This window comes from Truncatella angustata (genome assembly GCF_020726525.1).
Source record: "Truncatella angustata strain MPI-SDFR-AT-0073 chromosome Unknown BKA67scaffold_5, whole genome shotgun sequence".
NCBI classification, from domain to species: domain Eukaryota; kingdom Fungi; phylum Ascomycota; class Sordariomycetes; order Amphisphaeriales; family Sporocadaceae; genus Truncatella; species Truncatella angustata.
In genome coordinates this window covers 278,051-294,047 of record NW_025763385.1, presented here as the reverse complement: position 1 = coordinate 294,047, position 15,997 = coordinate 278,051, and the positions used below count along the sequence as shown (strand labels likewise).

The 15,997-nt window shown below is 50.5% G+C and overlaps 3 protein-coding genes across 3 annotated transcripts; 1 reads left to right on the top strand and 2 right to left on the bottom strand.

Moving 5' to 3' along the window:
• Positions 1–3,132: 3,132 nt before the first annotated feature.
• Positions 3,133–5,694, bottom strand: BKA67DRAFT_677658 (uncharacterized protein; the record flags this gene model as incomplete). Its single annotated transcript, XM_046108829.1, has 8 exons — positions 5,319–5,694; positions 4,955–5,272; positions 4,832–4,900; positions 4,384–4,762; positions 4,104–4,278; positions 3,699–3,923; positions 3,304–3,662; positions 3,133–3,254 (listed from the first exon to the last, which is right to left on the bottom strand). Exons 1-8 carry the CDS (start codon positions 5,382–5,384, stop codon positions 3,133–3,135), a joined length of 1,713 nt encoding a protein of 570 aa, XP_045956846.1. The 5' UTR covers positions 5,385–5,694.
• Positions 5,695–5,862: 168 nt separating this feature from the next.
• On the top strand, positions 5,863–7,744 carry BKA67DRAFT_637048 (uncharacterized protein). Its single transcript, XM_046105685.1, has 6 exons — positions 5,863–5,999; positions 6,062–6,277; positions 6,328–6,526; positions 6,591–7,048; positions 7,144–7,551; positions 7,667–7,744. Exons 2-5 carry the CDS (start codon positions 6,124–6,126, stop codon positions 7,473–7,475), a joined length of 1,143 nt encoding a protein of 380 aa, XP_045956845.1. The 5' UTR covers positions 5,863–5,999; positions 6,062–6,123; the 3' UTR covers positions 7,476–7,551; positions 7,667–7,744.
• Positions 7,745–8,602: 858 nt separating this feature from the next.
• On the bottom strand, positions 8,603–14,775 carry BKA67DRAFT_659266 (SNF2 family N-terminal domain-containing protein; the record flags this gene model as incomplete). Its single annotated transcript, XM_046107415.1, has 4 exons — positions 8,603–8,766; positions 8,833–13,111; positions 13,274–13,627; positions 14,188–14,775. 4 exons carry the CDS (start codon positions 14,773–14,775, stop codon positions 8,603–8,605), a joined length of 5,385 nt encoding a protein of 1,794 aa, XP_045956844.1.
• Positions 14,776–15,997: the final 1,222 nt, after the last annotated feature.

Here is a 15,997-nt window from a genome sequence, read left to right as displayed (position 1 = left end):
GGACAGAAACCTTCAGGGTTTCCCCAGCACGTTGAATATACTTATACTTGCAACAAGTGTATGTACTCAGAGTTAGATACAGAGAAATCTCAATGCTTGGTTAAGATTAGAGAAAACCAAATCAATGAAAAAGATGATATTGAGTGCAGAGGGGTGTTGAAACATCTTAGAATTCGAACCTGGGCCCTCTATGGGAATCAACCTCGACCAGGAGACCTCCCTGAGTACGCATACCGTGGGCACTTCCACAGGAGCCAGTATACATCAGGTACTCACACCCCATGAGATGCTCTACCACGTAGTTTCAGTGCTCCTGAAAATTTGGTCGAATGCAAATTACCCTGCTAGTAATTATAAGGTAAAATGATCTACACAATTAATCGAACAAGCTGTTCACACATTAATACCCTTACTACTTTCAACCTTAGCATCACTCACAGCAAACTAATGGTCTCACTTTACCTCGAGTAGCCATGAGCGTTGAATTTTCTGCTGACCATAACCAACAGGATGTGAACGAAAACTTCTGCCTACATTCATTACCAAGCCTGGTGTGTAAGGAGGTAACTTGCCGACTTGTGTTGATTGTACTTTGGGTGACTGCTTCTGCGGAAGATGAGCTTTGTAGTGCAAGTCCCTACCCGTTGATCGAGGAAAATATTTCTTGAGTCCTATTTGAGCAGAAATTCCGATCGGTCCATTATATTATGACCAGTCATATGTGTGAAGTTATTCCGCGAGTCATGGCAGGTAACAGCAGTCCTTCCGGGAGGCATCCCGTAACCTCTCGCCACTTGTTGCTCGAGTGCTTCCTACGAGACTCTTGTTCGAAGACGCAACGGCCAAAATTACAAGGTTATGCCTCACAGACAGGCCTCAATAAGTCCCTCAGATTTGTGAGAGTCGTTAGACAGCCACCTGTTGCTCTCCATTCGCCGCTTGCCGGCTCTCAGCTGGACTGGAGGCAACTCGAAGAGAATACGATCGTTTGTCAGCCTCGCTGACGCGTGGATTCAAGATATTAAGCTTATTAGATCGATAGTCGCATGTTTGTTACGTTGCACATTGTCTCATGGTAATTGGTCAGCTGTTGGTGGCCAAATGAAAGGAGTGAGACAGGGGTCTGGTAGGCTCTCGGCGTACATCTTGATCGGATTTTTCCACAAGCAGCTGGATGGCGATCATAGTGAGATCGTGGTATGTTGCATAGTACTGGCAGCTGACGTAAATGGTTGGTATAATGCCACTGATGATTCCTCATCAGCGACATTCGAGTAATATCTAATGTCCCCGGTCGTGCTGAAGTTGTTCACCTGGCTCTGGATACCAATAGCTTGAAGTAGCAGTCTTCTCAAAGATGCATCAGCACTAGGCTATTAAAAGCTCGCTCTCCAGCTGCCAGATTCCTGCAGTGTTTAGCGGATGCAGTATCTGGGTTCCAGCATGTGCGAATAGCTCTAGCCATCCCATCTCTTGATATTAATGCAGTGAGCAACTCATAAAAAGTTGGTGCAATCCGACTCGATGATGTCCTTGTACCATTGCATCTGTAAGCAGTGAAACCAGGGGCGGGTGCCTACATATCCAGCCTGCGGGCGGGTACAAACAAACTCGTGTGCATCCCAACATGGGCGGTGCGCAAGAAAAGAACCGAGGGACGTTCTTATCAAGTTATTGTGTCTATATATCCAAAGAAGCATGTGATAGAGGTTATCAGTGGCATTTTCTCTGTCAGGAAGAGGTATTGGAGATTGTTTTCTCTGATTTTTCACCATAGCTCGCATATGACTACACCAAACGGACCCCTACAGGCAACACGGCTGACCGCGGCGGGATGCCACAACAATATTCCGATTTCTTGGTTAGCATTCTCATAATTGCGGAGTTTCGTCCCTCATCCAATGTACTGAGGCTGAAGCTCAATTTCATCTCGTTTACAGCCGAGTCAGGGATGCTTCCAATATTGTAATAGCATCAGTTCTTGCCAATGATCTCGAAGCACAATGTTTGTTCATCCTGGACCTCGTATTACCACTGCAGGCGTCCCCTTCCGTCTAAATTCGACTCCCACAATCGAACGAGGTCTCGATGTCAGTATTTCTGCCCACTTCTAATGCGATTACCTTTTCAGGTTGTTAGCCCGTCAAGGGTTTGGTGATTAAGATCAGGCTTAGACTGCCCGGCTCGGTCTTGGCAGCGTAACTTCGAACCGTTTTTCTCCCGTCGATTGATACTCAATTGTATATCGAAAAATCTGAAATCCTCATATTGCATGTCTTGGAATCTCGGTGCTGTCGGGTCACGATCCACCAAACTTTGGACAACCGTGGCTTGCAAGGAATGATAATACTTGCGCCACTCTACTCAATCTGAATCGGCAGTAATTTGGCTAGGCTGTGAAAGTAAGCTTGACTATACGGGAGGATGCAGTGGTGCTGAAAGTTCCCAGGCTCTTTCAATCAAGAGCCGGGTTCTCTGTATATGCTAAGTCAGCGTCCTCATGTTTTCATAGCTACAGAAGAATGCTGCGTGCCGAGGCAAACAACCCTTTTCCATATCAGAGACATAGGCACGATCTGGTTATAAAGAGCGACACCGCTTTCAGACAGTCTCTCTTCACAAGACTCATCTCCATCCTTTGCCAATTCGGGGCATCCACACTCGTTTCCAGTGCCAAAAACGCCTCGGGATCGCAACAATGCACATCAACACTTGTTTAGGCCTCCTGAGCCTAGGGTATAGTCATAATGTTCAATGAGAGAAAGCCCTGTCTTACTGACAACTTCGCAGTTCCAGCCTGGCCGGCGCTCTACCTCAAGCTCCTGGAGCTCCAACCGTTACGGTCTGTGGCAGCGACTGCGCTTCTACCCTCACAACCACAGTCACTGTCTACACCGGGTGCTCTGAGTCTTCTTCAGTGCCCTTCACAAGCACCTCCTCATCGATCTATACTGGTACATCCTTCACCAGCCCTGTCTCTTCCTTCGATACGTCGAGTATCCCTTCGACACACTCCTATTCTTCAATCACCGGGTGGAACTCTACCTTGACAGTAACGTCAAGCATTATTTCAAGTGTTTTGATCACGGCCAGCCAGTCGTCTTCCACTTTGGCCTCAACTTCTCCCTCCAGCTACAGTTTCAACACTTCCAGCACCAGTAATGGGACTGGATTCTTGACCACGTCAAGCTCCGTCGGTTTTACCACAAGCAGCAACTCTGGAACCACAGGTACCGGGATCTCAAGCTCAGACTCTACCACCTGGTAAGTGGGACTAGATTTTTCAACAGTACTCCCGCTAACCACGCATCTGCAGTACTGAAGAGACTGGAACTACCAGTCCTGTTACCTCTGCATCATCACCACCCGGGAGCGGCAGCACTCGCACATTGACCAGTGCCCTGTCATCCAGTTCAGGGGTGACTACCTCCAGCAACGGTGCAGTGACTGGCTCAGTAAGCTCGTCTGCCAGCAGTGGTGAACATGGCACCTCAAAGAGTTCTGCGACTGTATCGAGTGTCACTGACTTGAGCTCTTCGACCATTGACAGCACCACCCACAGGACCATCACTGTCACAAGTGGAGTTACAATAACAGCCACCAAAAGTACATCGTCTAGTGCATTCGCGAGCACTACCATAACCTCAACTGCAACCATTAGCCTGTCGACGACAGCTACCGGCATGTCTTCATCTTACTCATCGACACCGTGGAGCAACTCAACCTCGTCCGGTTTGACGGGAACCTTGTCTACTGGCGCAAGTACCGGCTCCTTGAGCACTTCAAGCTTGACTGTATCGACCGCTAACAGCACTGGTTCCACTTCAGCAATTTTGACCACCAGCGGATACTCGAGCTCGTCTAACAGTGCAGTCACCGGTAGCTCATCCTCTGATATTACGTCCACTGTCGTAAGCACCACTCTGACAAGGACTTCCTATAGCTGGAACTCCACCAGCATTATTGGGTCTTCCAGCTCCAAGCCTACGACTGGGACCGGTGGCACCGTCACTACGAGGTGGACGTGGTCTAGTTCAAGCACTGTTTCTGCTGGCTCATCATCAGAAACCGATGGTTCATCAATCCCTGTCATAACGACTTACTCTAGCGGCATTATTTCGATATCTTCTTCGGCCGGGTACACCTCCAGCAGTGCGACCAATTCAACCGCCAGCAGCACTGGACCGATCTCCACGACTGGTACGGGATCCAGTAGCGCAACAGCTATTACTTCCAGCGCCTCTTCCGAAACAACCAGTACTAATACCGACTCATTGTCTACATCATCTGGTAGCGCCAGCATATCATTATCCACGACGGCATACATTACCACCTACACTGGCATTCCACCACCATATACCAGCTTGACAAGTAGTGCATCACCATCTTCAGGCAGTAATGTCACCACCAGCTTTGTCTCAGCTAGCACTTCAACTATCACGGTCAGTGAGTCGGTACCTAGTTCCACTATCATCGGCAGTTCTTCCACCCTAGCAACAACAGGTACCCAATCCTTGTCTAACTCGATCGGACCGACTACTACCCAAACAGGGAGCTTATCAACTTCAAGCCAAACTTCTAATAGCACACACTCTATCTCATCGTCCAGCTCGCAGGCTGGGTCAACCCTAACATCGATCGTGACAGTGACTCCGACAACCACGACTTCCATTTGGAGAAGCTCATCGACGCTGGCGACTGGCATCACGTCTGAGACTGGCAGCTCTGTCACTGTCTCTTCCACGACAACCTCAACCACTGCCTACACTGTCATCCCGCCACCCAACTATTCCACCACTTCTTTCGGTACTGAGTCGGGGTCTGTCAGTACCACCGTGATTCGAAGCACTTCTACAGTAACGGTGACAGCGTCTACTTCCGTGACTGGTAGCTCGTCTGTCTATTCCACTGATGCCAGCTCGTCTGTAACAACGTCGAATACATGGACACCTACAAACTCAGCTACTACACTGACCATTACTGAATCCTCGACGAGCACTCTATCGACATCTTCAACACCATGGGGAGATTCATCGACCCTTGTCACGGGCACGACATCCAGCAGTAGCTTTTCTAGGACTGTGAGTAGCAGCCGCACAGATGGTATTTCTTCGTCCACTCCTACAACCGTTCCGACGTGGACTACGTCAATTCCAGGACGTACCTCATCCTCGAACGATGCGGTCACCCACTCAGCCTCGTCTTCTACAACATCTGCAACGCCCATAGTGACCACAACTTGCGTTGCGAGGGGGTACGGCGCCCTCACGTGCTATCCTGTAACAATTGCCCCGACCACTACTCTCACCACAACTTACCCGGCCGTGAGCGATAATAGCTGGTTCTGGCAGAACAAGAACCACGCTGATTGGCACCATGGACATTGATGAGCCACCTCAGACCAGACAATCGTGAGAGCAGGCGATGGGTGGCTCGGAAAGGATCAGTCGAACAAGGGCGAGAGGGGCGCAAACACATTAGGGCGGCTGTGGTTTGATAACATACACTTCTTGTCTCTCCTTAATCCTCTTCACATCTTGAATAGTCGGTACTTGCTTTTTTCTTCTGAAAATCCATGGCCTGGGATAATTGGAAATTCGGAAAAATAGATATGTAAACTTGAGATCATGCTCAGCACGAAATGAACACGACGATTTCATTTGTAACAGGAAGCATCCCCCACGAAGGGTGAAGCGACAAGCAAGTGAAGCGTGACGCAACGACGATGCGAATAATTACACTAGACTCATTCCAGCTCGTCGGCGCCATGCTCCGCAGTCTCCACCGAGGACCGCTGGAGGACCCTGTAGCATTGCCTCTTTCGGGGTCTAGCCGGCGTGGCTGCTGGACCAGCAGTATTCCGCCAATGGCAGCACGATATGGCCTCGACGGAATGCCGTTTTGGAAAGCCTGTCTGGGGTGGGCAAGGGGGACGATCAGAACCAAAAAGACAAAGGTGATCCCGTTTATCATTGAGCGGACAATTTCTGAATGTTCTGGTGGGTAACAGCTCGTGTATTCGAAACTGATGCGTCAAGAGATTGCTCATGATTGCCTTTAGCTACGGTATCTAAACCTTAACGTTTGCGGTTTGCGGCTTCGAATCGTTTGCAGACGGTTATCATGCCTTCAATCTGGAACCTGCTGCCCGTGTTGGCGGGCCTATCGCTCTGCGAAGCACAAATTCCTGTGTATGGGCAATGTGGTGGTTCAGGCTATTCAGGATCTACAGTCTGCGTATCAGGGGCTGTGTGCTCATCATATAATGCATACTATTGTAAGTATATCGGCCTGGTTGCGATCAGTACATGAGCTGATGCTATTGAGACCAATGTGTCATTGCAACCGCGACAAGCACCACATCTGCCGTGGTGACTTCATCCAAGGTCACGAGTGCGACTACTACGTCCACTACTGTCACTACTAGTACCACCACAAAATCATCCAGCGCGGTAGCGTCACAGACGTCGACGACCAGCAGTGCGGGTGCATCTGCAACGTCTGGGACGAAGTATCTGATGGTGTTGTACGTATTATTGATATATCGGGAGACCCTAGGGTCCGAAACCTATACTAATACGATACATCAGCGGGGACTCGTACTCTACGACAGGCTCTTGGATAGGCGGCGACAAGCCATCTGCCAGCAACCCTATTGGCAATCCCGGACTTCCCGGAACGACTACTTCTGGTGGACTCAACTGGGTTGGCCAGACAGTCAGCAAGCTGAATACTTCGCTGGTCTTGGCATATGACTTTGCTGTGTCTGGCGCAGTAACCGACTCTGCCATCGTCGATGGCTATGCAAGCTATAACTTCGATGACCAGGTGGGCTTGTTCCAGACCTATCTGTCAAGCAAACCCAGCTATGCTACGTGGACGTCTTCCAATACACTAGTCGCGGTCTGGTTCGGCATCAACGATGTGGGCGAGTCGTTCTGGGACTACAAAGCGACACCAATTGCTGCGGTAATGGACCGGTACTTTGGGCTGCTTCAGACACTTTACGACGATGGTGTCACCAAGTTTGCTCTCTTCACCATTCCGCGTGAGTTTTGATCCTATCTTGTATTGTTCTTTCGAAATATCTTTCAACCCTTCTCCCTAGGCACTATCTGTTATGTCGACTGACCAGACGGGCAGCATTCGATCAAGCACCTGTCATGATTGGACAGACGACTGATCGTCTGAACGACTTGCGCTCGAACATTACTGCTTACAACGCAGCTCTAGGCACCCGTCTTGCGACATTCAAAGCAGCCAACAGTGGGGTGACAGCGCAGGTTTTCAATACGACGCCTTCGTTCGAGACGGTATTGAAAAACCCAACAGCTTACGGCGCTTCATCTGATCTGACATGCTACAACTCCGACGGCACCAGCTGCGTTTGGTACGATAACTATCATCCTGGCCAGGCGATTCAGAAGTTGGTCGGGCAAGCCTTCGTTTCCGCGTTCGGTGGCACATTCTTCTAGAGCTACTGGTGGCCGTTTTTGGACTTGGAAAAATTAAATAAACCTCCCGAGCTCTTAAGCTGTGAGGCTCATTTTCGTAAGTCTAGCAAACATATATATAGAGCGAAGGTCGCACCATGTGTACTTCGAATTCGAGGCCCTTCGCAATCGTGACTACACGACAGAATGTCATCAGCTCATCTCGATTTTAGTAATGGTGGTCACAGATAAATCATTCTGATATGTCAACATTCAGACCTGCTCGAACTACCGAGCCATTTTGAGTGGATCGAACTATTTAGCTATTTCAATTTTATATGTTACCCTAGTAACCGTGTCAACTACAAAACTTGACAACGTCAATCTTTATCCATTAACCTCTCATAAGCCATTGATACATCGGACTTGGTGGTTCTCACTAACACCTGGTTTGTTAACTTTTCCCCGTTTGTGTACTAAAATCAAATGCTCGCCATCGGCAGAAAGTTGAAGGTAACTACGGATGGTTTTCTTTGTGAGTTATGCGGAACCACCGCCTCAAAAAGTCTTGGGATCACTGCCTTGCATCTTCCATTGGGTAGGGATTGGATAGCCTGTGTGCAGCCTAGCTCTGTCGCATTACTATACAGCGCCATCGGCATTCGACCACCATACCAATACGAAATCGATTGCAAGCCATATCAACGCAATATTTGTAAGTTATAAAGCACCTCCTCGAATTTCAGTGGGCGCCTCCTGGGCACGATATTAGGACATTTTTAGCATAACAAAGTAACAAAGTACTATCAAGAGCACACTTCTTAGACTGTCAAGGCAATATAAACAAAGAAATATCTAGATTGCCTTGGCCACCATTGCTCGGAGGACCTGGATCTGATTTGCCCCTCTAAATCTGTGGAAGCAAAATGATGCAGCGTAAAAACAACCAGCGCCTTAGCAGACCGCCCATGGTCGCCAATCTTCCCTGATGCTTCGTTTTATTCTGTACAATTATACACGGTGGTCCTTCCAAATTTGGCCGTTTGTCGCCTGAGACACAAGCTTGTTGATTTTTGGCATCTCCACCTTACATAGCAAATTAAGCCCGTATATTCGGCGAACCACCCTTCCCAGTCCCTTTTCGGGTAGAAGAGCATGTCCCGGAGACGTTATATGTCAACCTCCCCATCAGCAATGGCAAGTCTCTGCTTTGCTGTCTTGGCTTTCTTGCCGCCAGCACGCCGTTTCTTCGCAGCAGGTGCTGCCGGAGTATCGCCCTCGGCCGGAGTGGCAGTACCAGAAGGTTTGTCGCCGTCGTTGAAATGTCCCTCTCCTGTGATGCCGCAGATTAGTTCATGTTCCAAGGATATCATGGCAGCAAATATCAAAAAGAACTTACCCTCGTGGTACATGTCATCCAAACTGACTGCTTCGCGCTTCCTCTTACCACCACCTCGCTTCTTGGCCTGCTTCTCTATTTCCCCACTCTCAAGCAACTCTCTCTCCCGGCGCTCGATCATCTCAGCCTGATCATCATCCGCCAGCCACAAAGCAATATCTTTGTTTCTATTCTCGGCGGGACGACGGCCACTAAAATCGACGCCACGCGAACTGCCACCTGTGATGACAACGCGTTGCACTTCTTCCTTCTGCAATGCTCGCTTGCGAATACGCTCTTCGATGGTTCCGCGTGTAATAAGACGGTAGACGGTAACTTGACGCGTCTGGCCAAGACGATGAGCTCGGTCCATGGCCTGCGAGTCAATGGTGGGGTTCCAATCGCTGTCGTAGAAAATAACAGTGTCGGCGGACGTCAGGTTGATACCCAAACCACCAGCACGGGTAGACAGCAAGAAGATGAAGATTTCAGGTCGGGTCTGGAAATCCGCCACTGTATCTCGACGATCCTCTAGCTTGGTCGAACCATCCAACCTACAATATTTGTAGTTTCGGTATGTTAAGTATTCCTCCATGAGATCAATCATACGAGTCATCTGGAAGTACAGTAGCACACGATGGCCTTCCTCCTTGAGTTTGAAAAGCAGCTGATCCAGCTTGGCAAGCTTGCCACTATCAGTGACGAAGCGGCGCATGCTCGGGACAGTGATGTTAGTGAAACGTTTCTTGTCGTTGTCGGGCGCAGGCAGCATTGCCGGCGGAGGATAGCGCTCGACTGGGTATTTCTGCGTGACAAGGGATTTCTCTTCGATAGGAGTTGGTCCGTATAGAGCTCGTCGGATGGGTACATTAAACAGTGTCTCCTCGCGCTCCACTAATGGTCCTCGGGTACCTTCAGAAGTAAGTTGAACCGGTGGGGCAGTCGCTCCAGGCAGTGCCGCTTGTTCAAGCCGGCTCAAGCTTGAATCTTTCCAGTCCGCTCTGGAAATGTTCATGAGTTTGTTAAGAAAGCCCTCGTTTGCGACATCAGCGAGAGGTTTGCGATCTGCCCGAGCCCTGATCTGGAATAGAGCATGCGCAGGTGTGTAAGTCTCATCTTCCGGCTCATCATAAATGACGTTCATGTGGCCAAGTCTGTTCTCCTTCCTGACTAGATTGGCCGCACGGGCGAAGACGTCTGTATGACTGGCCTTGTAGACCTCATTCGGACTGGCATCGGCAAAGCGCAGGAACGAGAATGCACCATTGTCACTCGTGCTCTCCCGAACATTGTCTGGCGTCCAAATATTCATGAGGTGATTCAGGTACTTGTTCCTGAACCCAGCCTTGACGTTATCCTTACCAGCCTTGTACAATCTTCCGCCACCAGTTGATACCAGGCGCGGCAGATTATAGTCGATGAGAGACCGCGTCGAGTATCCAACTGAAACGTTGGATCCCTCGCGCAGGAAGGATCCTGTCTCGGCGAAGTGCCCAGAGAATAAAGGGCTCGCCGTGTCAGCTCGCTCAAACAAGTCTGGATGGTTGCAAACTTTTCGGAACTGCATGACGAGGTTCATCAATGTACCAGAATCCTGGTCATCTCCAAGTGTGGCCTTCTCGATGAGATCCATGATGCTGATCTGGTTGCGGAGATTGCGGTAGTAGGCGCGTTGACGATACGTCAGGTCACAGTAGACGTCAAGTTCGATTTTGTCTCCGAGTTCCTTCTGCACATGCTTCTTCACACGTCGCAACATGAATGGCTTGAGGATCATATGCAGCCGCTTAAGCTGGTCCTCATTAAGCGTTGTGTTGCTTTGCGCGTGAGACTCGATGTCCTTGGAAAACCACTCGCTGAATTCATCATGCGAATCGAAAAGCGAAGGCATGATAAAGTGGAGCAAAGCCCAAAGTTCCTGCATATTGTTCTGGATGGGTGTACCGGTCAGTAACAGCCGATTACGACAGTGGAAACTCAGAAGACACTTCCAACGTGAACTCTGGGAGCTCTTGATGGCTTGGGCCTCGTCCAGAATCATGTATTGCCAGCGCATCTTCTGGAAGTATGCGACATCGGAGACTACCATCTGGTAAGAGGTGACCAGAACGTGAAACGGCGAATCTTTTCTATACGTGTTGTGCTTGCGATCCCAGAACTTGCGAAGAATCTTCCGGTCGCCTGCAGTACCCCAATATGGAAGACATTTGAGATCCGGCACGAACTTTTGAAGCTCCTGCTGCCAGTTGTGCAACGTCGATGCTGGTGCAACTACCAGGAACGGACCCCAAATGTCATGAACCTCTGCCAGGTACGCCATGACTGATATGGACTGAACGGTTTTGCCGAGACCCATCTCGTCTGCCAGAATACCGTTGATGCCTTGTTCATAGAGGTTGGCAAGCCAGTTGAGGCCCTTGATTTGGTATTCCTTGAGCTGGCAGTTGAGTAGCTTGGGTTGTTCGATCGAGACATCACCCATTCCGGATGGGTTCTGGAAGTTCATTTCGCCGTCCTCATCCATGTCATTATCCTTCTTGTTGAACGCACGTGCCTTTGCCTGGGCTTCAGCAATAGCATTCTGGGCGTTGGCCACAGCGGCCTGGCGCAACGTCTCTTCATCTTCGGCCTCAAAGGTGAGGTTGTCGAAGTTAGTAACTTTGGCGCCGACCGGGCCTGTAGGCTCATCGATGTCCTTCTTCTCCGCCAATGGAACATCGCCAGCTGGTGCAATTTCGGGGTTATCAGTGCTCCGCTCGACCTCGTCTGTTTTGATCTTCTTGCCAATGAAATGGGAGTACAGCTCGGTCTGCGAAATCAAGAAATTGAGCTTCCTCTTTTGACGGGCTGCTTCGCGGTCGGCTTCCTCTTTGCGTGCATTCTCGATTTCCTGTCGTTCAGCAGCCTTGCGAAGATCACGCTCCTCGCGCTCGTTGCGTTTCCAGAAGCTCATCATGTCTCGCATACATCGCTTAGCTCTGGCCTGGAGGTCCTTGGTGCCCTTGTTCGTACGTAGCTGCCAGCGCTTAGCTTCCTTCGATGCAAGGATGGCAGTCTTCTTCAGGTTCGAAGCCTTGGTCGCGTATGAGTCAACAGCAAGCTTGTAAGTACGAGTGACATCCTTCCGGGCGAGGTCTCTCCAGATCTGATCATAGATCTGATTGTAACCCTTGGATTGGAACTTGGATTCCAGAGGGTTAGCCGGCAGCTCCTCAACGACCTTCTCCTTGGATTCCCTGACGGTGTCCTCGGATAACTCCCTTTCCTTGTCTCTGATATCCCTGAGGTTTGAAGTGCTCTTGCTGAGCTTGATCCGGATCTTTTGCTCTTCTCTGGCAGGAGGCAGCTCCTCGCCGGCATCGATAGCTGCTTGAGCAGCTTCGGCAGCATCCTTCTCGGCCTGCTTTTGTTCCTTAGACTTCTTGGGTCGGGTGCCAGAACGTTTACCCTTACCCTTGGTACCAGGTTCTGCATCGCTTCCTAAGGAAAGGACCAGCTGAGTACCACCCTCCATGTTGATGTCGGCGGGAGCAAGGTTGCGCGCAGGCCCTTTGATGCCCTTCTGTAGAATCAACTTGGTTTGCTGAGCCTTCTTATTAGCACGCTCGGCCTCACGAAGGTGCTTCTGTCGTTCGCCTTCGTCCTCGGCAGCTAATGCGCGGGCCAAAGCAGCTTCCTTTTGCTCAATGGTAACCTGCATCGACTTTTCACGACGACGTTTGCGCTGCATATCCTTCTTGCGCTCCTTTTCGGCGTAGACCTCACGCTCACGAACCTCTTGTAGAGCTTCTTCGTAGTGCAAGTCGTCATAGCGTCTCTTGCCAGACACAGCTTGGGCAGCAAGCCTCTTGCTCGAGTATTTGACGGTATCAGAGCGGCGTGTCTCGTTGTCTTGGCTCTCGAGTTTCTCCAGCTCGAGGCGACGTCGCTTACCGCGGCCAAGATAGAATTCATGCTCGATTTCGAGCTCGGACAAGTCGACATCATCGGCCTGGGAATCAAATTGTTCAAGCAGCTTCTCGATCTTCTTCTCCTTTTCTACGGATAGCTGTTTCGGCTTGGCCTGCCCATTAGACTGGCGCTTGGCGCCTCTGCCAGCCACTTCGTTGGGAGCATTCGAGGAACGACGCGAGACCTTCTTGACCTCTGCATCGCGCAGATGTGACTCGCGGCCTTTGCTTTTACGTGCAGGTTTCTCCTTCTTTTCTGCCATGATGGCGGGCCGGCTGGGCTTGGGAAGCGGTTCGGCGCTCGAAAGAATATTTGAAAAAGACATAAGGTCTGCCGCACGACTTGGTGTCTGTATTCAGCGATATTAGTATCAAGTGCCGTCATGGGTGATGAATACCAAACGTGTGGATGACACGGGCAATCGTCGGGGGGTGTTCTTGCCAAGTGCAGGAAAGTAGGACAGTCTTGGGATGATGTGATGTGATGTGATGGGATGGGATGGGATACGTACACTAGAAGCAGCAGTTGGCGTTGGGGCAGGAGCAGGAGCTGCTGCTGGCTCAGGGTTCAATATCGATGACATTGATACAGCTGGTGTTTTAGTTGACTGTCGAGCGGAAGATTCTTGCGCAGGTCGATGACGCGAGGGAGATGATGTGAGATTGAGCGCCTTGTTGGTTGGGCTTGCAGGATCGGCACTGTGGCCGTTGGTGTTCTTGGGGTGCGAATGCGAGTGTGAATCGGAATGAGAGTGTGAGTGTAAATGTGAATGGGGGCTTCGCGTTCGTGGGGGGAGATTTGTTGCATTCACTGGTGAGGCAGGCGAGCCATATCCATTACGGTAGTGACTTGACTCGATTTTTGGCTGTGAGTGATTGTAAGCATCAGATCGCGACTGGAAAACAAAGCGTGTTGGAGTTGACGGCGAAATTTCATTGGAACGACTGTTTGGTAGATGGAAATGAAGATGAAAAGAAAATCAGGTCGAGGAGAAGGAAGTTGGCGCCTCGCTGGTTCAATCCGTAAAAACAAGCAGACGTGTGTCTCTGATCGTTGCCTCATTTTTTGGGTCAATTGCCGCTTTCTAGCTCCTTGCTGCTGCTGCTGCTGTTACTGTTGCTGCTGGCGGGCTGCGCAAACCTTTGAAAAGCGTGCTACAAATAAAGTACAAGCCCCCTTCCACACCCGCATCACTTGAATAGGCCATGGTATGCGGTCAATGCAGAGCAGATTGAGAAAATGAGATGAGTTTAATCGTAACGAAAATCAGTGGAAACAATTTGGTGATGATTGGGCAGTGGTGTGTTATTGGAAAATGAATCATGGGTCGCCTGCGAAACGGGCAGGCAAGTATAGCGTCATGATCGAGTGTGGTGTTGTCAAACATTGATATAGTGGGTTTTGTGTAGTAAATCTTCAGCTTACCGGCTTGTTGCTCGACCATGAGTTCGATGGTCTTCTCTCTTTTGTAGTATCCGTCAAGGGGTCGTAGAAGCTACCCGAGGTCTTCTCTCGAGCTGGTTGCTGGTACTCCGAGGAGGAAAGGCGACCCGATGTTCGCGGCGGCTGCAACGGTGATGCATGATGGGGTGCACCTCCACCGTTTGTGCCATGCGATGCCATGATGGGCCCCAAGGCTCCTGACGGAGGAGCCAGAGGTGGTAGGCCCGTTGATAGCGACGATGGCGCTGGCAGCGGTGATACAGCTACAGATTCAGATCCGGGGCGGGTGGTGTAGTGCGCAGACGCGCCCGTGTTAAATGGGATCGGAGGTCGCGTCAAAATCGCCGATGTCGACGGTGCAGGTGCAGGTGCAGGTGCAGGTGCAACGTTGGAAAGGGGATTGTGATGCAGAGGTGGTGATGCGGATGACGATGATAAGGAAGAGTGGTGACTGTGGTGTTGAAATGGCGCGGGCTGGCGGAATTCTGCTGGCGATTGCAAATTCAATAATTGTGTCGACGCTGTCGGGGATCGCAAGCCAGAACTCGCGCCATTGGCATTCGTCGGCATCGCATGGCCAGCCGTGCGAGAGCTGGAACTGTAACTGGAATTGGAATCCACATGCACCGCATCCAGGTACATGTGAAATGAGGGACGATGTGGTCCTGGCGCACTTGCATTTGCACTTACATTCGCTCTTGTTCCCGCGCTGTCTCCTTGTTGGAGATTTGCTGTCGGTACCTGAATTTCAACTTGACCTTGGCCTGGTCCTTGTGCTCCTCTTCCGATATGTGATGAGCGGTGCGATCCCAATGGAGATCCTATTAGCCTGTCTTCTTCGAATCCCGCGTCTCCTGGGCGCTGAAGCACCGTCGCGTGGAAATTGTTTGCCGCCATCCTCTTTTCAGTTGGTTTGTGGTGTTCTGACCAGGGAATTTAAGTGCACTCCCTCGCCATCGTCCCTTGTACAGACGGCGATAAGAAGACAAAGACCGGAGCTATACGGGGCGAACCTGCAGCTGAAACTTTCAGAGAGGCAATATACCACACAGAGCGGTCGCGAGTAGGAATTAAAGTAGACCGTGAATGCCCCAACACTGAAGCTCTCAAATCCTCTGGAGTCATGTCCGGGTAACTCCTCAAGCGCAGGTACGCGGACGAGTGACGTCTGATTGAAAGAACCCCAGAGGTATCTCCAAAGGAATATACGTGGGTGAATGTACATGCGCAAAGCCGAGATCAGTATCCAGATGGCACGGAATCGTCGAAACCCGTATTTCCGAGCTCCTCGAGGCTATGATGGGGTGAGTTGGTCATCAGAAGAGCACAGTCTAGCCCAGGCGACCACCAACAGTACAGATCAGGGACCTGCGATGAGAATGCGACGATAGTACTCGAAAATATGGGGGGGGCGATGGAAGATGGAACGAATCCAAGTAAAACTCGGCGGTGGTGCAAAAGGTGTGGAAGAAACTCTTGTCTACTGCGCTCAACATTTTCCCTTTGTTACGATTTCGCAATTAGCCACTTTTCCCATGCTGCACCGTCCCAGATTCCGGGTCTATCTTCTGTCCTTTGACGCAGCAGGAGCAGCACTCTCAGCGCATCTCTCGCCAACTCTCTCCAAAAGAGGGTCGAGCCTTGCAACCCGCGTGGATGGAGATCGATGAATCCAGACACACACCAGGTCCGTCTCCACAGCCTAGATCCCGGCCCCAAGCATCCAATTAAAACCTTGGACGCCCTGTCACCCGAATGCCCCGGACAAGGGCTTCTCATCGTCTCAGCCCCA

Excerpts from the sequence above, each read along its gene's own strand:
- BKA67DRAFT_637048 (XM_046105685.1), top strand. The coding sequence starts at position 6,124 with ATGCCTTCAATCTGGAACCTGCTGCCCGTGTTGGCGGGCCTATCGCTC. Across the intron at positions 6,278-6,327 it reads ATCATATAATGCATACTATT|ACCAATGTGTCATTGCAACC; the intron begins GTAAGTATATCG and ends GATGCTATTGAG. Across the intron at positions 6,527-6,590 it reads ACGAAGTATCTGATGGTGTT|CGGGGACTCGTACTCTACGA; the intron begins GTACGTATTATT and ends ACGATACATCAG.